At 41.7% G+C, this 24438-nt stretch overlaps 3 protein-coding genes across 3 annotated transcripts in view; 2 read left to right on the top strand and 1 right to left on the bottom strand.

Moving 5' to 3' along the window:
* On the bottom strand, nucleotides 1-12197 carry cdr2b (cerebellar degeneration-related protein 2b). The gene is made up of 5 exons (XM_079852163.1): nucleotides 11921-12197; nucleotides 6342-6454; nucleotides 5190-5338; nucleotides 3120-3287; nucleotides 1-1692 (listed from the first exon to the last, which is right to left on the bottom strand). The coding sequence occupies exons 1-5, from the start codon at nucleotides 11997-11999 to the stop codon at nucleotides 1080-1082; spliced, it is 1122 nt and encodes a 373-aa protein (XP_079708289.1). The 5' UTR covers nucleotides 12000-12197; the 3' UTR covers nucleotides 1-1079.
* A 1173-nt stretch (nucleotides 12198-13370) lies between these two features.
* mettl9 (methyltransferase 9, His-X-His N1-histidine) lies at nucleotides 13371-20092 on the top strand (the record flags this gene model as incomplete). Its single annotated transcript, XM_079852023.1, is given in 6 exon segments — nucleotides 13371-13547; nucleotides 15361-15551; nucleotides 16226-16435; nucleotides 18054-18234; nucleotides 18237-18273; nucleotides 19779-20092. Coding segments are annotated over 6 exon segments (1008 nt in total). The 3' UTR covers nucleotides 19991-20092.
* A 2697-nt stretch (nucleotides 20093-22789) lies between these two features.
* kdelr2b (KDEL endoplasmic reticulum protein retention receptor 2b) overlaps nucleotides 22790-24438 on the top strand; it is a 10418-nt gene continuing 8769 nt past the window's right edge. Inside the window, exons 1-2 of the mRNA XM_079850810.1 lie at nucleotides 22790-23118; nucleotides 23678-23778. Coding sequence (XP_079706936.1) covers nucleotides 23028-23118; nucleotides 23678-23778 — 192 coding nt within the window. The 5' untranslated portion in view covers nucleotides 22790-23027. The remainder of the gene's footprint in view (nucleotides 23119-23677; nucleotides 23779-24438) is intronic.

Here is a 24438-nt window from a genome sequence, read left to right as displayed (position 1 = left end):
GAAAAAATTATACTTTTTGAAACCCAACCTACATCTGATGTAATGAGATTTGATCCTGGGATTCTGTGCTTTTTCAGAATATGCGTAATAGCGCCCCCTGCCGTATAACAGTGAAAACGCGGATATGACAATACGAACAAAGTGCAAGCTCCAGTTATAATCTAGTCGGGTGTGTTGAAGATAAGAGACGAAGCATCTGTTCTGTTCTCTCTCAGTCTGTCTGATAAAGCCTGATGTCACTCAAATCTTATCAAAGGCTTTGATTAGACGTTCTCTGATGTCCAGCGTCTCCCTCTGGGTTTCAAGTCCATCTCTATGTGAAACAGAGTTTGTGCTCCTCGTTTGCACTGCTGATTCAGGTGAAAGGTCACCAGCAGTGATGCAAACACACAGTTCAAGATGAATGATGACCAACAACACTGAGAACTTGAGACTGAAACACATGGACTGCTAATCACAAAGTTCACATGCCAATAAAAAAGAAGTTTGCAAATAACTGATATCTGCAAGATAATGGTGTTCCTTTAAAAGATGATGCAACACATGCACTGATCACTTATGACTAACAAAAGCACCGGACTTAATTCCACAAAGATTTATTTCCCCAATATTCAAAATAAATAAAGTATTTTTTGCATCTGTTCTGCGTTTAATTTACAATGATTTTTAATAAATAATAATTGTTTCATGGGTAAGGTGATTTTCAAAATATCATTTATTATATTATTCTTAGATCATTAGTAAATGTTCATTTAAATAGTTGCAGAAAATCTAAAGATATGCTTTATTGAAACATTTTTTGGTCTCTTGACTCTGGGGTAATGTAGTATAATCTGAAGTTTCACTATAAAACACAAGAAATATTAGCTCCAGAAGTCATTTACAGCACTTTCAGTTTACAGTAACACTCAGAAATGTGTTCAAAGTGCTTTATATACAGTCTCTATATACATTTCTGTACATTGCATTAAAACGTACTGGTTCTGTCGGTTTTTAGAAGTTTTACACGAAAACACGACAAAATTTCATGTTTTACTTGGCATTATTTTGTTTGTGAAATTAAATAAATAAAGAATGCCTCATTCGGGCTTGGTCCTGTTTTCCTTCAGGTCCTCTTTGCTCTTTTGAATGAAGGTGAAAATCTCAGTAAACAGGGCTTTGTATGCGGGCTGCTCGTGGTGTGTGTTCACACCCTGAGTGTGTGTGTGTGTTTGAGCTTTGTGTCTCGGCGTCTCGTCCTCGCAGCGACGCAGAAGCGTGTCGTATTTCTCCTTCAGGGCGACGTACTGCGCATCCATCTCGTTCAGCAGAGATATCCCATGATGCTCGTCACCGTGCCACTGCAGGCTCCGCCCACTGTGGCTGGCCACGCCCACTTCATCATCCAGTGGGAGGGACTCGTTGTGTGTTTGTTTGCTGGAGCTCAACAGAAGTCGCAGCTCCTGGACCTCAGCTTGGGTCTCGGTCAGCCGGCTCTTGTAAACTCCCATCAGCGCCGCTTTGGGCTCCAGTTGGCGGAGCTCGTGGGCCAGAACATGGGCTTCCCGCTCAGCAGACTCTCGCTGAACGCGCTCCGTGTGCAACTGGGCCTGCAGGGAACGGGACGAGCGCAAGAGCTCCCAGAACTCCTCCTGTTCCTCCCGGGTCAGAGAACAGACGCTGCTGGAAGTGGAGAGCTCATGGGAAAAGTGCCTGAAATAAATATAACATGGTAGAAAAGCCAGAGCCATTAGTCAGGTGACCGCAAAGCTAACAAACATATGTTCTAAGAACGTTTTGCTAATGTTCCCATTAAGTTGTGAAAACGTTCAAACCGAGCAGCAACCTTCCAATCTCTCTCTTGAATCAACACTGAAGTGAGTTAAACTGCAGTTCATGGACTGGCCACTAGAGACCGGCTGCAGAAGAGACTCAATCCCATAGACCTCCATGTTAAAATGCCCAACTTTACAGCAGAATAAAACATGTGTACAGTCTGGTGCAAAAAGTGGTTTTGGTCTATATAGCTAATATTGCCCTTCATGACGACTGTGAGGGGGGTGATTTTTTTAATAACTCATCCGTTTAAATTATATTAAGCATTAAAGTTCTGCATAATTAAGGGCGTGGCCTCTTAAGTTATGAAAACATTCAAACATCCATTAAAAATAAAATCGATAACACTTTACAGTAAGGTTCAATAGTTAACATGAACTAAGAATGAGCAATACTTCTTCGGCATTTATTAATCTCAGTTCATATTAATTTCAACATTTACTAATGCATTATTAAAATCAAAGGTTGTATTAGTTAATGTTAGTTACTGCACTGTGAACTAACATGAACAAACAATGAACAGCTGGATTATTATTAACTAACATTAACAAAGATTAATAAATACAGTAACAAATGTATTGCTCATTGTTAGTTCATGTTAGTCAATAGGCTACATCAACTAATGTTAACTAATGAACGTTATTGTAAAGTGTTTCCAAAAAATCTTGGTTATACGAGTGTTTAGGGAACATTACATTCTATCATTTTTTAACATTTTGAACATTACTTTTGAATGTTGACCGAACAAGTAGTAACATTTAAAAAATGTTAAACGAACATCCAACCTATTAGTTTCAGAATAAAAAAAGCATTGAATAAACAATGTTTTTGTCACGGCAACATATAAGGTCACATTGTTAAATATAAAGTCATAATTATGTGCAATAAAGTGAGAAATTATTAGATATAAAGTTGCAATTGTAAGAAATAATGTTGGAATTGTGTGAAATGTTGCAATTGTGAAATCAGAATTATTTTTTGGAGTAAAGTGCATGAAGGATAATGTTAAATATATAAATCATATTTTCCTTTTCTTGCATTATACAACCCTGTCCATGTTAACTCCAGCAGATTAAGAGATTTATAATGTTTGGGAAGGACGTTCTGTCTGAAACCTAAGGAGAGGCCAGTTCTTTTTCTTTACACATTTTTTTTTATGCATGATATTTAATTTTCTTATGCATCTGTTGTGATTATTTTATGACTCCTTTTCTATGTAAAGCACTTTGAATTACCATTGCGTATGAAATGTACCGGTTTACCTGTCCTAAAACAGTAGTGTTTTAACACATGCAGAGACGTACTTGTGTGACGGACACCTAGAGCCTGCGAGTCCCTGAGCATCATCATGCAGAGCTGAATCCAGATGTGCATCAGCCCGGGTCTGTTCAGCAGAAACCAGTCTCATCCTCTTCATGTCTCTCTGGAGCTCCTCGATCTGAGTCTGCAGGCCGTCCACCGTCTCTGTGAGCCTGCATGCGTGAGGAGAGGAGTTATTACACCCTCTGCTGTTCTTCGCTCATTTCTGACCGGAAAATTGTAAAAAAAATAATAATTGTTTTCCCAGACAACAACATAGTGACGGCCCAAATCCGGCCCACATCTGGTACACGTGGATTCCACACAGATCTAGGCCGACACTATGTTGTTGTCTCGGCTCATCTGAATGGTACGAAACTTGGTAAAGGTTTTGGCACTTGCTATGTGAATAGGGCTGGGTATTGACACAGATTTCACAATTCGATTCGATTTCGATTCACAAGCTTGCGATTCGATTTGATTCGATTTCACAATTCGATTCGATTTCGATTCAATATCGATTATTTTGGATATCAGGTACAATACATTGCAAATTTTCTCAAGGAAAACTAGAAAAAAAGGGGAAAAAAATATTGTAAACTATGGGAGTCAGTCAGTGGTAGCCTATAGGCTTCATTAGCATACTATAATATTGAAGGTAAAAATGAACTGATTTGTATACAAACACTTAAAATACACTTATTTATTTTTACAATAATAAAGTTATATGAAATTATATAAAAATTTAAATGGTGGCTGTCATAAAAACTTTACAAATAAATTCAAACATGCATTAAATATTGAAGTTAAATATTGAAATATTGAAGAAAATTATAATGAATATGTAATTTGGTGCATATATTTAACAAAATTCTCCTCTTTTTTAAATTTTTCTCGCTGACTAACGAGTTTATGGTCACATGGTTTTTCTGAGGTAAATGTGACGTTACATGACATTGTTTACTAACGTCTTTCCACGGTTGAAACACTGATTGAGCGATGTCACATGATACGGACTTCGATAAGTTGTGCTCTATCTTTTAACACACTTTCAGAAGCTCATTCATGTTTATCTCGAGCTGTATCTGGTGTTATTAAGGCGGAGGAGAAGATCATGTGCTTCTCTAGAGCTGAGCCAGAGCGATCTCACGCCACAGCGACAAAACGCTATTTATGTTTTTGAATTTCGTAAGAAAATTGACATAATTTGAAATCTGAGACTTTGTTTCATATCAATAATAATAAAGCACAAAGATTACTGTGATTTATTGGATGGGATGCACGCAAAAATGTTCCATTAATTCATCAACTGAAAACAGGACGACTAATTGATTCTTGGGATTTAATAATCGATATCGTTTCATAAAAATGAGAATCGATTAAAATCGAGAAATCGATATTTTTTACCCAGCCCTATATGTGAACACAATAAATAAAATCACGGACATGATTCGAACAGGTTAAATAGTCCTGTAAGACAATAGTCACACGGTCAAAAATGACGCATTGGAAATGAATAAAGACGAGTTTCCTCTAGTGGAAGCGTTTGGTACTGCAGCCGAACAACATCTCACTGAAAGATCATTTATGAGATATCAACCTCAAATTTGGAGCATAACTTGTTGAGGTTTAGTGCTTTGATTTACTTGCAGTTTTAGAGTAAAACATGTTTTTGAAAATATATATTTCACATAAAAAAAATTCATTTTTGCTGTAACTTTCTGTAACTTCTTAAAGTTCAATTTTTAAAACTTTTCTCACTTCAGCAATAATCTGCTAAGCGTCGTCTTTGAAAAGAGATCAATCTTCAGTCTGTTGCTCTAAAGCATTCAAGATTTACCTCAGTTTAAGTTTATGTTAAAAAAGTGAATAAATGGATTATAAATACAGCGTAAATATAATTTAGCACCATAAAATCCCCCAAAAATACAAAATATTACAGAAAAAAACATTGAACTAAAAAATAGTACATTAATTTCATTTAAATAAAAAATTAATTTCGTCATTTTTGAGCGACACATGAAGATCACCAGAGGGTTAAAGCATTAGATTTAGGGTGGTGTGTGAAGCCTCACCCCTGGATCTTCATCTGGGCCGCTCTGTTCTCCAGCGTCAGCCTCTGGTTCCTCAGCTCCAGATCTCGTGTCGTCGAGTCGAGCTGCTCAGAGACTCGAGCGTGCTGCTCGTTCACCGACCGCAGGACTTCCACCTGCTTAGAGAGATACTGGACGACAGAGAAAACAACATTAGACTCAGATCTGACAGGTTCAGGTTCAGGTTCCCTCGTCTGTATTACAGTTTCTCTCAGTCGCTTTGGTACATTTCTCGAATCATTCTTAATAGAGCTGCACAATATTGAAGAAAAATGCGATAACTCATTAAATAATGCGATATTCGATATGCGATATGATAATGCTTAAAAAGTGTGTAGACAGACAGATAGATAGATAGATAGATAGACAGATAGACGGATAGACGGATGGATAGACAGACAGATAGATAGATAGATAGATAGATAGATAGATAGATAGATAGACAGATAGACGGATGGATAGATGGATAGATGGATAGATAGACAGACAGATAGATAGATAGATAGATAGATAGATAGATAGATAGATAGATAGATAGATAGATAGATAGATGGATGGATGGATGGATGGATGGATGGACGGATGGACGGATAGATAGACAGATAGATAGATAGATGGATGGATAGATGGATGGATAGATGGATGGATAGACGGATAGATAGATAGACGGATAGACGGATGGATGGATGGATGGATGGATAGACAGATAGACAGACAGACAGACAGACAGACAGATAGATAGATAGATAGATAGATAGATAGATAGATAGATAGATAGATAGATAGACAGATAGATAGATAGACAGATAGATAGATAGACAGATAGACAGATAGATAGATAGATAGATAGATAGATAGACGGATAGACGGATAGATAGACAGATAGATAGATAGATGAATAGATGGATGGATAGATGGATGGATAGATAGACGGATAGATGGATGGATGGATGGATGGATGGATGGATGGATGGATGGATGGATGGATAGACAGATAGACAGACAGATAGATAGATAGATAGATAGATAGATAGATAGATAGATAGATAGATAGATGTATAGATAGATAGATGTATAGATAGATAGATAGATAGACAGATAGATGTATAGATAGATAGATGTATAGACAGACACCTCTATCTCCTGCAGCTGGTCCTGGTTGGTCTCCTGCATCTGCTGGAGAGTCTGCTCTAAGTCTCTGTTCTGCTCCAGTAAGTGTTTCCCCAGTTCAGCCGCTAAACGAAGATCTGAGGAGGAAGAGGAGAATCTGCTGACAAACTGAGGCGAAACAAGCGCAATTTAACTTTTGAATTGTTTATCTGTGCACATCTGTCACGGTGTGGGTTTTGTCTTGTCTGTCACGTGATTCCCTGTTTGTCATGTGATCCTGCCATGTGTCTTGTCATTTTGTTAATTGTTTGCTCATTGTCTACAGGTGTCTCGGATTTACCACACCCCCTTGTTATCTTGTTTAGCTTGTGTATTTATACCTCTGTGTTTCAGTTGTGGTTTGTCGGTCATTGAAGTTGTTTGCTGTTCTTTGTAACCGTTCCTGAGTTCCTTGTTCTGAGTTCTGCTGTTCGCCCTGTTTGTTTTCATTAAATTTAGTACTTGCATTTGGATTCTCTCCACTTTATTCCTGCCTCATCGTCACAGAACGACCGACCGAAATCATGAATCCAGAAGTACGGATCTCGCCTGATCTTCACAGCATGAGCCGGGAGTTCGCTGGACAGATCGCGGCCTTGGCCCTGGATAGCCTCGATCTGTTCCAGTACACCTGGGGGTTTGTTCCTCTCGCTGCCTTTTGCTCTCTGGGTGAGGAGGCAATTAAGATGTGTTACCGGCTGGGGGCTAAGGAGGTCGACCCGAGGGAGCTCCCCGATCTCTCCGGTCTGGATTGGAGAGAGGCACTCTCCAGATGTCTGGAGAGCTTCCTCCCGTGGCACGCAAGGTCAACACCTGATCTTCACGCCCCGTCCAGTCCTGCCCAGCTCAGAGCCCTCTTCATCGCTGGTCCTGCCCAGCACAGAGCCCTCTTCATCGCTGGTCCTGTCCAGCTCAGAGCCCTCTTCATCGCTGGTCCTGCCCAGCACAGAGCCCTCTTCATCGCTGGTCCTGTCCAGCACAGATCCCTCTTCATCGCTGGTCCTGTCCAGCTCAATCGCTGGTCCTGTCCAGCTCAGAGCCCTCTTCATCGCTGGTCCTGTCCAGCTCAGAGCCCTCTTCATCGCTGGTCCTGTCCAGCACAGAGCCCTCTTCATCGCTGGTCCTGTCCAGCTCAGAGCCCTCTTCATCGCTGGTCCTGTCCAGCACAGAGCCCTCTTCATCGCTGGTCCTGTCCAGCTCAGAGCCCTCTTCATCGCTGGTCCTGTCCAGCTCAGAGCCCTCTTCATCGCTGGTCCTGTCCAGCACAGAGCCCTCTTCATCGCTGGTCCTGTCCAGCTCAGAGCCCTCTTCATCGCTGGTCCTGTCCAGCTCAGAGCCCTCTTCATCGCTGGTCCTGTCCAGCTCAGAGCCCTCTTCATCGCTGGTCCTGCCCAGCTCAAAGCCTTCTTCATCGCTGGTCCTGTCCAGCTCAGAGCCCTCTTCATCGCTGGTCCTGCCCAGCTCAGAGCCCTCTTCATCGCTGGTCCTGTCCAGCTCAGAGCCCTCTTCATCGCTGGTCCTGTCCAGCTCAGAGCCCTCTTCATCGCTGGTCCTGTCCAGCACAGAGCCCTCTTCATCGCTGGTCCTGTCCAGCACAGAGCCCTCTTCATCGCTGGTCCTGTCCAGCTCAGAGCCCTCTTCATCGCTGGTCCTGTCCAGCTCAGAGCCCTCTTCATCGCTGGTCCTGTCCAGCTCAGAGCCCTCTTCATCGCTGGTCCTGTCCAGCTCAATCGCTGGTCCTGTCCAGCTCAGAGCCCTCTTCATCGCTGGTCCTGTCCAGCTCAGAGCCCTCTTCATCGCTGGTCCTGTCCAGCTCAGAGCCCTCTTCATCGCTGGTCCTGCCCAGCACAGAGCCCTCTTCATCGCTGGTCCTGTCCAGCTCAGAGCCCTCTTCATCGCTGGTCCTGCCCAGCTCAGAGCCCTCTTCATCGCTGGTCCTGCCCAGCTCAGAGCCCTCTTCATCGCTGGTCCTGCCCAGCTCAGAGCCCTCTTCATCGCTGGTCCTGCCCAGCTCAGAGCCCTCTTCATCGCTGGTCCTGCCCAGCTCAGAGCCCTCTTCATCGCTGGTCCTGTCCAGCTCAGAGCCCTCTTCATCGCTGGTCCTGTCCAGCTCAGAGCCCTCTTCATCGCTGGTCCTGTCCAGCTCAGAGCCCTCTTCATCGCTGGTCCTGCCCAGCACAGAGCCCTCTTCATCGCTGGTCCTGTCCAGCTCAGAGCCCTCTTCATCGCTGGTCCTGCCCAGCTCAGAGCCCTCTTCATCGCTGGTCCTGCCCAGCACAGAGCCCTCTTCATCGCTGGTCCTGCCCAGCTCAGAGCCCTCTTCATCGCTGGTCCTGTCCAGCTCAGAGCCCTCTTCATCGCTGGTCCTGTCCAGCTCAGAGCCCTCTTCATCGCTGGTCCTGTCCAGCTCAGAGCCCTCTTCATCGCTGGTCCTGTCCAGCACAGAGCCCTCTTCATCGCTGGTCCTGTCCAGCACAGAGCCCTCTTCATCGCTGGTCCTGCCCAGCTCAGAGCCCTCTTCATCGCTGGTCCTGCCCAGCTCAGAGCCCTCTTCATCGCTGGTCCTGTCCAGCTCAGAGCCCTCTTCATCGCTGGTCCTGCCCAGCACAGAGCCCTCTTCATCGCTGGTCCTGTCCAGCACAGAGCCCTCTTCATCGCTGGTCCTGTCCAGCACAGAGCCCTCTTCATCGCTGGTCCTGTCCAGCACAGAGCCCTCTTCATCGCTGGTCCTGTCCAGCTCAGAGCCCTCTTCATCGCTGGTCCTGCCCAGCTCAGAGCCCTCTTCATCGCTGGTCCTGCCCAGCACAGAGCCCTCTTCATCGCTGGTCCTGCCCAGCTCAGAGCCCTCTTCATCGCTGGTCCTGTCCAGCTCAGAGCCCTCTTCATCGCTGGTCCTGTCCAGCTCAGAGCCCTCTTCATCGCTGGTCCTGTCCAGCTCAGAGCCCTCTTCATCGCTGGTCCTGTCCAGCACAGAGCCCTCTTCATCGCTGGTCCTGTCCAGCACAGAGCCCTCTTCATCGCTGGTCCTGCCCAGCTCAGAGCCCTCTTCATCGCTGGTCCTGCCCAGCTCAGAGCCCTCTTCATCGCTGGTCCTGTCCAGCTCAGAGCCCTCTTCATCGCTGGTCCTGTCCAGCACAGAGCCCTCTTCATCGCTGGTCCTGCCCAGCACAGAGCCCTCTTCATCGCTGGTCCTGCCCAGCTCAGAGCCCTCTTCATCGCTGGTCCTGTCCAGCTCAGAGCCCTCTTCATCGCTGGTCCTGTCCAGCTCAGAGCCCTCTTCATCGCTGGTCCTGTCCAGCTCAGAGCCCTCTTCATCGCTGGTCCTGTCCAGCACAGAGCCCTCTTCATCGCTGGTCCTGCCCAGCACAGAGCCCTCTTCATCGCTGGTCCTGTCCAGCTCAGAGCCCTCTTCATCGCTGGTCCTAACCAGCTCAAAGCCCTCGCCGCCGCTGGTCCCGTCAAGCTCAGAGCGCGCTGATCCTGATCCAGAGACTGTTCACGTCACGAGTGCCGAGCCTGCACTTCACGCCAGTCCAGCCGAGCCTGAGAGCGTCATGCCCGCCGAGCCTGAGCAGGAGTCTGAGCGTCATGCCCGCTGACCCAGAGTTTCACAAGATGCTGGTCCCGTCCAGGCCAGAGTGTCTGGACAAAATGGTCCCCGCCGAGCCAGTGTCTTCGGACAAGATGACCGCCGTTGAGCCGGTGTCTGTTCCTAAGCCGGTATCCGCTACTGTTCCTGAGCCATGGCCACCTGAAGGGTCTTCACCGCCGTGGCCGCCCGAAGGGTCTTCACCGCCGTGGCCCCCCGAAGGGTCTTCACCGCCGTGGCCCCCCGAAGGGTCTTCACCGCCGTGGCCGCCCGAAGGGTCTTCACCGCCGTGGCCCCCCGAAGGGTCTTCACCGCCGTGGCCGCCCGAAGGGTCTTCACCGCCGTGGCCGCCCGAAGGGTCTTCACCGCCGTGGCCCCCCGAAGGGTCTTCACCGCCCTGGCCCCCCGAAGGGTCTTCACCGCCCTGGCCCCCCGAAGGGTCTTCACCGCCGTGGCCCCCCGAAGGGTCTTCACCGCCGTGGCCGCCCGAAGGGTCTTCACCGCCCTGGCCCCCCGAAGGGTCTTCACCGCCCTGGCCCCCCGAAGGGTCTTCACCGCCGTGGCCCCCCGAAGGGTCTTCACCGCCGTGGCCCCCCGAAGGGTCTTCACCGCCGTGGCCCCCCGAAGGGTCTTCACCGCCGTGGCCCCCCGAAGGGTCTTCACCGCCGTGGCCGCCTGAAGGGTCTTCACCGCCGTGGCCGGTTATGTCACGGTGTGGGTTTTGTCTTGTCTGTCACGTGATTCCCTGTTTGTCATGTGATCCTGCCATGTGTCTTGTCATTTTGTTAATTGTTTGCTCATTGTCTACAGGTGTCTCGGATTTACCACACCCCCTTGTTATCTTGTTTAGCTTGTCTGCTTGTGTATTTATACCTCTGTGTTTCAGTTGTGGTTTGTAGTTGTTTGCTGTTCTTTGTAACCGTTCCTTGTTCTGAGTTCTGCTGTTCGCCCTGTTTGTTTTCATTAAATTTAGTACTTGCATTTGGATTCTCTCCGCTTTATTCCTGCCTCATCGTCACAACATCAATCGTGCAGACATAAAGTGTGCAGATTTTCATGATGCGCTGATTTCAGTCTTTGATATGAAACACTCTCAGGATGTGGTGGAGAGTCAGACAACAAACATTTCCTTCAATCCTCAGTGCTGTCACGATCTGAGTTAGATATTCATGAACAAGTGAGATTACATAATTCAATGGAGACTAAATGAAGATACTTTCTTAATATGTTGAAAACAAAAATGAGACACGCTAGCAACCAAGGCTCGTCTGTGAGGCAGAGCAACACCTAAATATTCATCCAAACATAGACCTCTATACGCACTGAATTATTATTAAATTATATATGTGTTTAGCATTCTGCAACAATATTTTTCGGATTTTCTAGACTATTTTAAGTCTTAAAGTGAGCAGGATATATGAAAATGAAGCGCATGGATTCGGAAGGTATTATGGCAGTCGGTCTCTGAGCCTCTCTGGCTCAACAGCGCCCCCACAGTTTTCCCATGTAAATCTGTGGTGAGAAATGGAACTGCAGCGCGCTGTCATAGAGAACCATTGGGGCAGATTTCTGGCTGCCCCGCTTATTGTCACGTGACCTTACGTAAACCTCGGTTCAAAACCAATATGATAACTTTCAGATATGTGAAAAAATAATAATAATTAAAAAAAACAAAAAAACCTTCAGATGGCTAGTAGTGTATCAAATTAATGAAAGTACCCTGTACTTTAAACGTTCTCAGGTGAATCGCCTTTACAGTAGATCTTGTGTTTGTTTTAAGTTTGTTCTGAGAATAGACATGACATTGTTTTCCTCACTGGAATTCATTCTTTGCAATATTCTAAAAAAACATTTGGACGCAATAAATACTACATTAAGGCAATTCTAATGGCTATATTTTAATTTAAAAAGTATTATAAACTTGCACTTCAGCAATATTATAGGCCCAGTTAGATGAAGAAATACTAAAACTCACCATGTTCCAGATCTTGATGATCATACCAGGGTTCTTCCTCTTTCAAATCAAACTCTCCTTCTATCATGTCTGTGAGCATCTTGAGTCAGTAAAGCAGAACAACTCTAGATCTTATAGTTGTTATAAATTTGAGTTTTGTTTATTTTCTGTCAGTAAATGTAGCCTTTATAATCTATATTATTATCTCTTTTTCTTCTTTAATGGTTGAAAGTTCTTTGAATAAGATGTAGCCTAGATATAATAGCGCACTGCATGTGTCAATCTGAGACATTGCACTGAGTAATATTGTGTCCTCGGGAGCGCGCGCAGGAGGAGGAGCTAACGTGGCGCGCGCGCTGAATGAGGTATGAAAGTGCGCGCACAGATTGTACAGAGTAACCGAGAGTAACCCATGTACAGTCTTTGTATAGATCAGTTTTGTTGAAGATATCTGTATCAATTACATTTTAAAATAACCTTAATCTGATTCATATTTGTCATAAATAAAACATTATGACTTTTCTGATGCGGTTTCCCTGAAAAATTACTTTATTGTTCACACCAGATTTGAATTTCTTATCCAAATGTCTCATAGTTTTGTGATCAGACCTCATTTTAAGAGTAGGCGATCAATGCAGAAATCTGTGAAACACGACTGTTAATATTTCTATGGAAAACATTTTTATTATTATGTATGTAGGCTACACTTAGATATTTATACACACTTTTAGCAGGTTTACTTATTTCTGTTCAAAACTATAAGGCTGTCATCAGTCGTATAATAATTGTCTTTAGAATACAGAAAGAAAGTAAAATTATCCAGGTTTTTATGTGTTAAAAATTATTCTTTTACCATAATTTTTCACTTTTTTTTTTTTTTTAATTGTCTTTTTTTAGAGGTTCGTGTGTTCAACTGTGATGGAGCCATTCAACCCAGAAGATTTTATTTTTTAAATATAATTATTAATCCAGGTATCGATTTCTTTATATTTTTGAGGATCTGTTTCCATTCACATTTTCATCTTGTGTTGAAAGTTTTTGTGTCCATGTAAGTCTCTTTTAACTATGTATTCAGTAATCTGACAGTGCTTGTCAAATAACTTCAAGATCTTCTCTCAAATGCAATAAAACACTGAAAGTGTAAAGCGTTAATATTTTACAGTACACTTTAAATCTCGCCAGTGACACGCGCCGCCTAGCGGTGATGCCACACACGACCGCTCACGTGATTCGTCGGCTTCTTTTAAATGTAACACAATCAGGAAGTGAACTTTATTTTTTCTCTTCCAAAGGGACTCAGCTGATTTGTGCCAAATGTGTTTGTCCTTCAGATTATACTTAACAAAGATGTGTGTGTCTAAACAGCACCACACCTTCAGGTTTGTTTGTTTGTTAGTCTGTCGAATAGCGGGTGGTCATGTGTGTTTCTGGACGAGTCTCTCACATTGCCTCAGTCAGTCAGTTGTTCACTATGTGTCATCCACAGATGAGGATCCTGATCTTCATCGCTTGGCTCCTGTTTTACGTGTCTTTCCTCCTGGTGATGCGAAAGATGTGGACTGGGAAGTATATTCGCAGTCCACTAGCTCGATCTCTGTTCATGAACATGGAGACTGAGGCTGACACACCTGGACATGAAGCCCAGCAGGTGAGAAGCTCCTCGGCAGATGTTGTGGAGAGATTTACCAACAAGAAATGATGCTTTCTGTACCTTCATTTGTTCACCATCTAAATACTAGTACAGTTTTGTGTCAAAGTATCATGGTGTTGAAACCATCACTGTTAATGTTGTTGCATTTAGGCTGACAAAAAGTACTAAGGTATTATTATGTTTTCTGGACATTTTGGACATTTACCATGGTATTCCTTGAAGTCCATCTGGATCACCATGTCAATACTATGGTACATGATATATCAAAATACCATGGTATTACCAATTTGAAATGATCACTATTGTGGTAGTGTCTATCTGTCTATCTGTCTGTCTATCTGTCTGTCTATCTATCTATCTATCTATCTATCTATCTATCTATCTATCTATCTGTCTATCTATCTGTCTATCTCTCTATCTATCTCTCTATCTATCTATCTATCTATCTATCTATCTGTCTATCTATCTGTCTATCTATCTCTCTATCTCTCTATCTATCTATCTATCTATCTATCTATCTATCTATCTGTCTGTCTGTCTGTCTGTCTGTCTGTCTGTCTGTCTGTCTATCTGTCTGTCTGTCTGTCTGTCTGTCTGTCTATCTATCCGTCTATCCATCTCTCTATCTATCTATCTATCTATCTATCTATCTATCTATCTCTCTGTCTGTCTCTCTGTCTGTCTCTCTGTCTATCTATCTATCCATCTATCTGTCTGTCTGTCTGTCTATCCATCTATCTATCTATCTATCTATCTATCTATCTGTCTGTCTGTCTATCTATCTATCTATCTATCTATCTATCTATCTATCTATCTATCTATCTATCTATCTATCTATCTATCTATCTGTCTGTCTGTCTGTCTGTCTGTCTGTCTATCTATCCGTCTATCTATCCATCTCTCTATCTATCTCTCTATCTATCTCTCTATCTATCTCTCTATCTATCTATCTATCTATCTATCTATCTATCTATCTATCTAAACTATGGTTTTTGATACCATGGTTTCATACATTCACAGTTAGCACAGATGTCCATTGGAGCACCATGTAAATATGATTACATATGTTTAAAAATAGTGTGTATCAAAATACCGTGGTATTACCAATGTGAAACCATCATAGTTGTGGTTGCATTTATACTAATGAAAAGTACCATGGCATTACCAATGATTTGGGCGTCATTTCATTCATTGCCATAATAATGCATATCAAAATACCATCCCAGCAAACTATTTTTTTTGTTTCTTAGAACATTCTGGGAACGTTAATTTTGGGTTTCCAGAACATTCCCAAAACATGTATTTGGAACATTCGTTTTTGGTTAGCCAGGAAAGTTTTCGTCACAGAAATATAACTTAAAGGTTTGCAGAACGTTCCCCTAACCGTCCCGGAACGTTCCCAGAAGGTCTTTTCATATATTTATTTGATATATTCTCCTCCGTCCCATATGGTATAAGCAGCATGAAAGACGGATGAATGGACGTCAATAAATTACTACAAACCATGTCTTATTTTAGCTATCATGACAAATAGTGATTGATTTGGTTGAGAACATCATTATAATTGTGTGATTGGGACATGATGAGACTTTTGTTTTTGTAATCAGGCTCTCACAATGTTACATTTATCAGCCAATATATCGGTTATCGGCTTTCAAATATAAAGAATTATCGGTATTGGCCAAAAAGTTCATATCGGTGCATTCCTAATTTTTTTTTTTTTTTTTGCAAAGGAACTTGATATTTATTTGGTGTTTGTGTCATGTGAGATGATGAACCAGCTGAAGTGTGTGTGTCGATGTCTTCGCAGTGGTACCGCTGCAGTGCCGAGCTGCTGGGAGAAAGAGTCCGCTCCGTGTTTGTTCAGAGTCGTCTGGATGAGGAGACGCTGGCGTTCCTCCAGAAGAGCGAGGAGAAGTCCAGCTGGCTTTTCACACAGCTTTACCACTCGCTCTTCTCCACCATCTTCAGCCCCATCGTTTCTCGCACCTCGATCAACGGGTAACCGTCCTCTCCAGTTTCTCTCCAGTGCCTCATGAGTGCTTCGTCATCAAGTCAAGTCATCTTCATTTATATAGCGCTTTTAACTATATATGTGACCCTGGATCACAAAACCAGTCACAAGAGTCAATTTATTGACATTGAGATGTATAAATCATCTGAAAACTGAATAAATAAGCTTTTCCATTGATGTTTGTTAGGAAGGAACAATATTTGGTCGAGATACAACTATTGTAAATCTGGAATCTGAGGGGGCAAAAAAATCAAAACATTGAGAAAATCTCCTTTAAAGTTGTTAATTTATGTTCTCGATTGTGCTGCATTCACTCACAGAAATACATGTTTTATATATTTACGGTAGGAAATTTACAAAATATCTTCATGGAACATGATCTTTACTTAATATCCTAATGATTTTTGGCATAAAATAATTATTATTGATAATTTTGACCCATACAATGTATAGTTGGATATTTCCACAGATATACCCGTGCGACTCGAGACTGGTTTTGTGGTCCAGGGTCACATATATTGTTTCACAGCAGCTTTACAGTGATAATAGGAGATTACAGTAACAGAGAGTGTTTTGGCTTTACAGCAGATCTAGAATAAAGTCCAGCTGAAGTGTTGATTGATTGTTGCAGAGATCATTAGTTTGTCCTGTTGGTCCACAGGTTTCTGGGCCGCGGCTCCATGTTTGTGTTTTCCAAGGATCAGTTCCGGAGTCTCCTCCGGATCGAGCCCGAATGGAAAGGGCACCGGATGCTGGATCTGGGAGCCGGTGATGGAGGCGTCACAGAAGTGATGGGGTCTCACTTTAACCAGGTGTTCACCACTGAGGTCTCGACGCCCATGAAGTGGCACCTACAGAGGAAGAGCTACAGGTGGGGATGCACCGATACCGATAATTCTTTATATATACAGTACTGTGCAAAAGTCTTAGGCATGTTAATACACCCCCCCCCCCCCCAAAAAAATGGTTTAAGTCAGTTATTTTTATCTTTTGCTGTAGTGTGTCAGTAGGAAATATCAGTTTACATTTCCAAACATTCTTTTTGCCATTAATTGTAATAATCCAGTGAGATGTGTGTATGCACAAGGAGTCTGACAACAGCCGGTGTGATCTGATCTCACCATCATCGAGTCCGTCTGTGATTACATGAAGAAACAGAAGAAACTGAGACAGACTAAATCCAGAAGAACTGCGGGAACGTCTCCGAGACGCTTGAAGAAACCTTCCTGCAAAGCTCCCTGAAGAACTATGTGCAAGTGTACCTGGACAAAAGCCGTTTTAAACGCAAAGGGTCGTTACACCAAATATTGATTTGAATTAGTTAATAATAATAATAATAAATGTGATTTTATTTTTGAAAGCATTCTCACAGCATTTTAACACAAGTGCCAGTGCTTTTCACTGTAGCTTTGCAGGAAGGTTTCTTCAAGCGTCTCGGAGACGTTCCCGCAGTTCTTCTGGATTTAGTCTGTCTCAGTTTCTTCTGTTTCTTCATGTAATCACAGACGGACTCGATGATGGTGAGATCAGATCAGACCGGCTGTTGTCAGACTCCTTGTGCAGACACAAATCTCACTGGATTATTACAATTAATGGCAAAAAGAATGTTTGGAAATGTAAACTGATGTTTCCTACTGACACACTACAGCAAAAGATAAAAATAACTGACTTAAACCATTTTTTTGGGGGGGGGGGGGGTATATTAACATGCCTAAGACTTCTGCACAATACTGTACATATTTGTACTGCAAAACAAGACAGAAACACTGAGGAAGAACATCATTTTTTGCAGTGAATACAGAAGAGTAATATTAAAGCTTCTGAATGTGGAATGAAAAGAATCTTTTGATGTGTCATTTGTGCTCTTGCTGTCCTTCAGTTAATAGTAAATTGATTTTAGTGTAAATAATACATACGCTTCCTCCCAGCATATCATTTTCTATATGCCTATTGTCTAATATAATAAAAGTAGGGATGCACCGATATGAACATTTTGGCCGATATCGATAATTCATTATATTTGAAAGCCAATAATCAATATAATGGCCAATACATTTTTATATAATTTTTGAGAGCCTGATTACAAAAACAAAAGTCTCATGTCCCAATCACACAATTATAATGATGTTCTCATGATAATGTTATGTAGCCGATATGACGGACTTGCGCTGCACATGTTGCACTTTACTGTATTTTCCTTATTGAAGTGATTCAATCATATTTCAAGCAATTCAAAGCCATCATGTTGAACAGTGGCATCTGAAGAGTCTCAGCTGAAGGAGATAATACATTATTTATCAGCTTTAATATATCAGACAAATTATATTATCAAACCGATAACGATAACATTAAAAATTAACATAAATCGGCCGATACCGATATGGTGGCCGATATATCGTGCATCGCTAGTTCCAGGTAAAGATGCCTGAGGATTCGCCGCACATTGTTCATGCTCTGAGGGGAGTCTGTGCTTGACTTTGAATCCTCAGCTTGCTGGGAGTGGATGAGTGGCACAGAACCGGTTTCCAGTTCGACCTGATCAGCTGCCTGAACCTGCTGGACCGCTGCGACGAGCCTCTGAAGCTCCTGAAGGACATTAAGAAGTCCCTGGTGCCAGGAACGGGGCGGCTCGTCTTAGCAGCCGTTGTGCCGGAACGGGACGGCTCGTCTTAGCAGCCGTTGTGCCCTTTCAGCCCTATGTGGAGACGGGTAAGATGATCGCTGAAACCAGAACTACTGATCAATTCATGAGTGTCTGCTAGTAGGTGCATTATCTACAACGCGCTTACAAAGGTAAAATACTTAGAGGGAATACTTAGAATTTGTTGACTTGCCAGTGAATACAATATTTTGGCATGAAAGTGAAGTTGCGCTAGTCTTTTCTTCTCTATCGTGTCGTATATGCGAGTGAAACGCTTCAGGAACAAGAACAAATGTGGGCGGGGCTTACACACACACACTCTCTCTCTCTCTCTCTCTCTCTCTCACACACACAGACACACACACACTCATTCGCTATATAGTGAAACGCTTCTGAAACAAGAACAAATGTGGGTGGGGCTTGATTGTGTCTGTGGGGAATTGATTGGTTGATTTTTATTTCATGGTGACTTTAATTGTTTTTTATTTGGTGAGTTTTCAGATTCATGACTTGAGAAATGTTCTTATTCTCGTAATTGAGTTTTTTTCTTGCAATTTTCTGTTTATTTCTCATAAGTCTGAGTTTATTTATGACAATTCTGACTTTTTCTCGCAATTCTGACTATCGCAGTTTTGACTTATTTTTGCAATTTTGACCTGCAATTCTGAGTTTTTCTCGCAATGCTGACTTTATTTCTCTCAATTTCGACTATATCTTGCAAATCTGACTTTTTCTCGCAATTCTGACTATCGCAATTTTGACTTATTCTCGCAATTTTGAGTTTTTCTTGCAATTCTGATTTTATTTCTCTCAATTTCGACTATATCTTGCAAATCTGACTTTTTCCTCATAATTTCTTGCAATTCTGACTTTATTTCTCATAAGTCTGACTTTATTTCTCACTCAAAATTGCGAAATTAAAAAGTCAGAAATGCGAGAAATAAACTCAATATTATGAGTAAGTCAGAATTGTGAAATCTGATTTTATTTCTCGCAATTTAGTTTTTTCTTGCAATTTTGAGTATATATCTCACAAGTCTGTTTATTTCTCACAATTTTGACTTCGTTATTTTTGCAATTTTGACTTTATTTCTCACAAGTTCGACTATATCTTGCAATTCTGACTTTTTCCTCACAATGTTTTGCAATTCTGACTTTATTTCTCACTCAAAATTGCGAGAAATAAGATCAGAAAATGCGAGAAATAAAAATCTGACTTTATTTCTCGCAATTGAGTTTTTTTCTTGCAATTTTGAGTATATATCTCACAAGTCTGTGTTTATTTCTCACAATTTTGACTTCATTATTTAGCAATTTTGACTCTCGCAATTCTGACTTTATTTCCTGCAATTACAAGTTTCTCTCGCTATTCTGACTTAAACTCATAATTGCATGAAAATGATCTATAAATTCTGACTCTATTTCTCTCAGTTCCCAGGGATGAAATGAGTAACAGATTAGTCAGAACAAAAACCTGACAGACTCTTAAATAATAAAGCCTCTGATCATCGTTGTGTTGGTGTGTGGTGAGTAACCGCAGTATAGTTGGTGACTGACTCTCCTCATCTTCCAGGCGGGAGCTGGGTGCGGCCCAAGGAGCACATCAGGGTGGAGGGCAAGTCGTGGGAAGATCAGGTGACCCAGCTGAACTCGGATGTGTTCCTGAAGATGGGCTTCGAGCTGGAGGCCGTCACACGCCTGCCGTACCTGTGTGAGGGAGACATGTACAGGGATTACTACATGCTGGACGACGCCGTGTTCGTGCTCAAGCCTCAGGAGGACTGAAGACTCCACATCAAACCTCTGTTCGGGGCCCAAGTGAAAACCAAAGGGCTTACACACGAACAAATCTGGGTCAAATATGGACTAACCCAGCCGTTATTTTTAACCCAATGGTTGGGTTTGTCCGTATTTGACCCAAATTTCCTGCATTTTTGAGAGTGTAGTTTGTCTGTTACATCTCAGGAAAATTAAAACTTTGAGAAACACATGATATCTTCTTCCAGCTCATGGACTGTACTGTAACTGTGCTACAGGTGGAGTCGAACAACAAAAGATCATATCTAACAGAACATATATTAGTTTTGTATATATATATGGAGGTATTAACTCAGAATCTCATATTGTGCCTCCCCTCATGTTCTCGGTGTTTGTCTTGTTCGTATAAACTGAACTTCTCATGCAATTGTCTGAACATCTTAGGACCAATGCAAGACATTCCTTCTTAATGAATTTAACATAAGTCTGTTTTTTATGTGCACAACACAAAGTGTCTAACCATAAGTGTATGTAGTTGATAGTTGATTGCAGGGTTTGGTTTGTAAACATATTTTTCATGGCGTAAATCAAGTGATTTCATTCTCCCGATGTTGTTTTCTCTGTGATAAATCTACTTTTGGTCTCAGTGTGAAGCAGAATTGTTCTGTCTGCTAATTCTGCTGCATTTATGATGTTATTATGCAAAGCTAAAATAAAGCCATTTACACAGACATTTTTTCTGCTTTGATATAATGTTATGAAAGATTGAGCCTTTTTAATTGTTTATTTCGATTTTCTTTAAAGTGTTTAAATGCTAAATAAGCTTGAATTTTGAAACTTTCCCTCTAGAATAAATGTAGAGATAGAACAGCTGAATAAACAGCAGAGGGGAATATCAACCCATTCATCCTCTTGACATTTGCACATAAATATAGAATATATTTTCAAAAAATCTGTATTTTTTACTGTTCATTTTGTATGAATTACGTTATATTTGTAGATATGTCTACATTAAAGTTTCAGCGATGACATGGTTTAGGTGTGTTGGATTCTGAACTCCACAGATCCTCATGAACAGGATCCAGTTAACTTCACACCCTTCCCAGGACACAACTCCACAGAAATATAGAAACGAGAGGAAGGGAAGATCATGATTCTGCTGGAGTCACGTGTCACGTGTTCCTTTTCTCCGCGGGTGAGGATGGACCAATCACAGTCGCCTAGGATTAATGGCTAAAAATATACATATTTTTGTGGGACATATGCTGATTTATACTTAAGTGTCACATTTAAATACTTGAAATCTGACTTTATTTCTGACTTTAGTTCTCACAATTCTGATTCTATTTCGCTTCTGACTTTATTTCTCACAATTCATAATTATTTCTGTCAAATGTTTCTCACAAGTCTGATCAACCCCCCCCCCCCCACCACCACCACCACCACCACCACCACAACAACCACAACCACCACCACCACCACAACCACCACAACCACCACCACCACCACCACAACCACCACCACCACAACCACCACAACCACCACCACCACAACCACCACAACCACCACCACCACAACCACCACAACCACCACCACCACAACCACCACAACCACAACCACCACAACCACCACAACCACCACCACCACAACCACCACAACCACCACCACCACAACCACCACAATTCAAACTTTATTTCTTGCAATTCTGTTTTTTCTCTCTCGCAATTCTGACTTTATTTCTCGCACTTCACAATTCTGACCTTATTTCTCTCAATTCTGACTTTATTTCTCGCACTTCACAATTCTGACTTTATTTCTCTCAATTCAAACTTTATTTCTCTCAATTCTGACTTTATTTCTCGCAATTCACAATTCTGACTTTATTTCTCTCAATTCAAACTTTATTTCTCACAATTCTGACTTTATTTCTTGCAATTCTGTTTTTTTTCTCGCAATTCTGACTTTATTTCTTGCAATTCACAATTCTGACCTTATTTCTCTTAGTTCTGACTTTATTTCTCACAATTCTGATTCTATTTCTCTTCTGACTTTATTTCTTGCAATTCCGATTTTTTTCTTGCAATTATGAATGTTTCTCACAAGTCTGATCACCCCCCCCCCCCACACACACACACACAATTCTGACTTCATTTCTCGCAATTCAGACTTTATTTCTCGCAATTCAGACTTTATTTCTTGCAATTCTGACTTTATATCTCGCAATTTTTACTTTATTTCTCTCAATTCACAATTCTGACCTTATTTCTCTTAATTCTGACTTTATTTCTCACAATTCTGATTCTATTTCTCTTCTGACTTTATTTCTTGCAATTCCGATTTTTTTCTTGCAATTATGAATGTTTCTCACAAGTCTGATCACCCCCCCCCCACACACACACACACACACACACACACACACACACAATTCTGCCTTCATTTCTCGCAATTCAGACTTCATTTCTTGCAATTCTGACTTTATATCTCGCAATTTTTACTTTATTTCTCTCAATTCTGACTTTATATCTCGCAATTTTTACTTTATTTCTCTCAATTCTGACTTTATATCTCACAATTCTAACTTTTTTTCTCACAATTCAGACTTTAGTTCCTGCAAATCAGACTTTATTTCTTGCAATTCTGACTTTATTTCTCGCAACTCTGATTTTTTTCCCTCGCAACTCTGATTTTTTCTCCCAATTCTGCCTTAATTTCTCTCAGTTCTGATTTAATTTCTCTCAGTTCTTCCTGGATTTCTCTCAGTTCTACAGAGTCGGTGTGTTGGGCCTCCTCGCGCCCCCTACAGGAATCCATCGCATGCGCAATCAACACATTTATTTCCCAGCGATATTTTCCTCCCAACGCGGATCTCCAGCATCATCCCGCGTCTCAGCCAACCCGCAGTCAGGCTCTCAGTGTCGGCCACGTCCCCGGGCCACGTCGCGCTGCTCTCGCCATCTTTCAGTCGCGAAAACCGTGTTTATATCGCCGTTCGCGGGAATTACAGCAGCACTTTAAAGCGTCGCTCAGCCCGCTCCCTTCACACATCTCCACAGCCCAAAGAAACATGAACATCTTCAGACTGACGGGGGATCTGTCCCATTTAGCAGCCATCATCATCCTCCTAACGAAGATCTGGAAAACCAGGTCGTGTGCAGGTGAGAAATGATGCAGTCATTGTGTGTCTGCGAGTGTGTTACAGTGTGTTCACATCAGTCCAGTGTGTGTCCGGGTGATCAGCCTCTGTAATGCAGCGGATCCGCTCATGAACTCATGCACTAGGCCTCGGTTGTGGGAATTATGCTGAAGGATGATTGTTGGCATGTGTTGGTGTTTAATGACAGTAGTGTGTGTGTGTGTGTGTTTTCATCCCTCAAAAGTTAGATCCAGCGCTACAGTTTGGCTTTAGACTGAGTTGCATGACATATAAAACAAAAGCATTAGTGCTTTAAACAAACTGAATGTTCTAAACTTTGGAGTTTTGCACTGTATGTTATCAGCCTCTAGATAACGCTCATTCATTCATTCTGATTGCATGCTCTGACCCGTGACGTGGCAGCAGGATGTCATTAGAATATTATTAATTTGACATAAACAGTGACTGTAATGCTGTGTGTGCGGGGACTGTACATGTGTGCATGCTTTAGTGTGTGTTTATGACTGTGAATGAGCCTGAACTGTGTTGATGTGCATCTTGTTGTTGTTTGTGTGTTTCAGGGATATCTGGGAAGAGTCAGATTCTGTTTGCTCTGGTGTTCACCACTCGCTACCTGGACCTGCTCACGGCCTTCATCTCCCTCTACAACTCCTTCATGAAGGTGAAGCTCAACATCCTTCCTCTTAACATGCACGTATTCATGTCTTCTTCTTCCTCTGGCAGTGTAACAGAGGTCCAGCATTAGAGAAAGCTTGTTGAAAGATGAATGGAGGAAATCAGTTAGAAGACAGTCAGGGTTTGTTGACTCTCGGATATGGATGTGCGTTTACTCCACACAAAATTGATTATGCAATTATTGTCAGATTTTTATTGCTGATGTCACTGAAAAATAATCACGTCAAATGGTTTTGGACATTACAGAATATCTGCCAGTGAAAATACTCCTGTAACCCTCTAATGTTCAAAACAGACTGAAGATTATAAGAGGATTTTTTTCTATACTATGTAATATAATATGTATGTTGTATACTGTATATATATGCCATTTTATATATATATATATATATATATTTATTTATACTTTATATATATATATATATATATATATATATATATATATATATATATATATATATATATAATATTTATTTATTTATACTTTGTTTATATATATATATATATTTATATTTTATTTATTTATTTATGCTTTATTTATATATATATATATATATATATACACACACACACTTATTTATTTATTTATACTTTATTTATTTATATATATATATATATATATACACTTATTTATTTATTTATGCTT

Source organism: Squalius cephalus, assembly GCF_949319135.1.
Source record: "Squalius cephalus genome assembly, chromosome: 19".
Classification (NCBI taxonomy): Eukaryota; Metazoa; Chordata; class Actinopteri; order Cypriniformes; family Leuciscidae; genus Squalius; species Squalius cephalus.
Note: the sequence above shows the minus strand (reverse complement) of the source record. Positions and strands in the feature narration are given on the sequence as shown.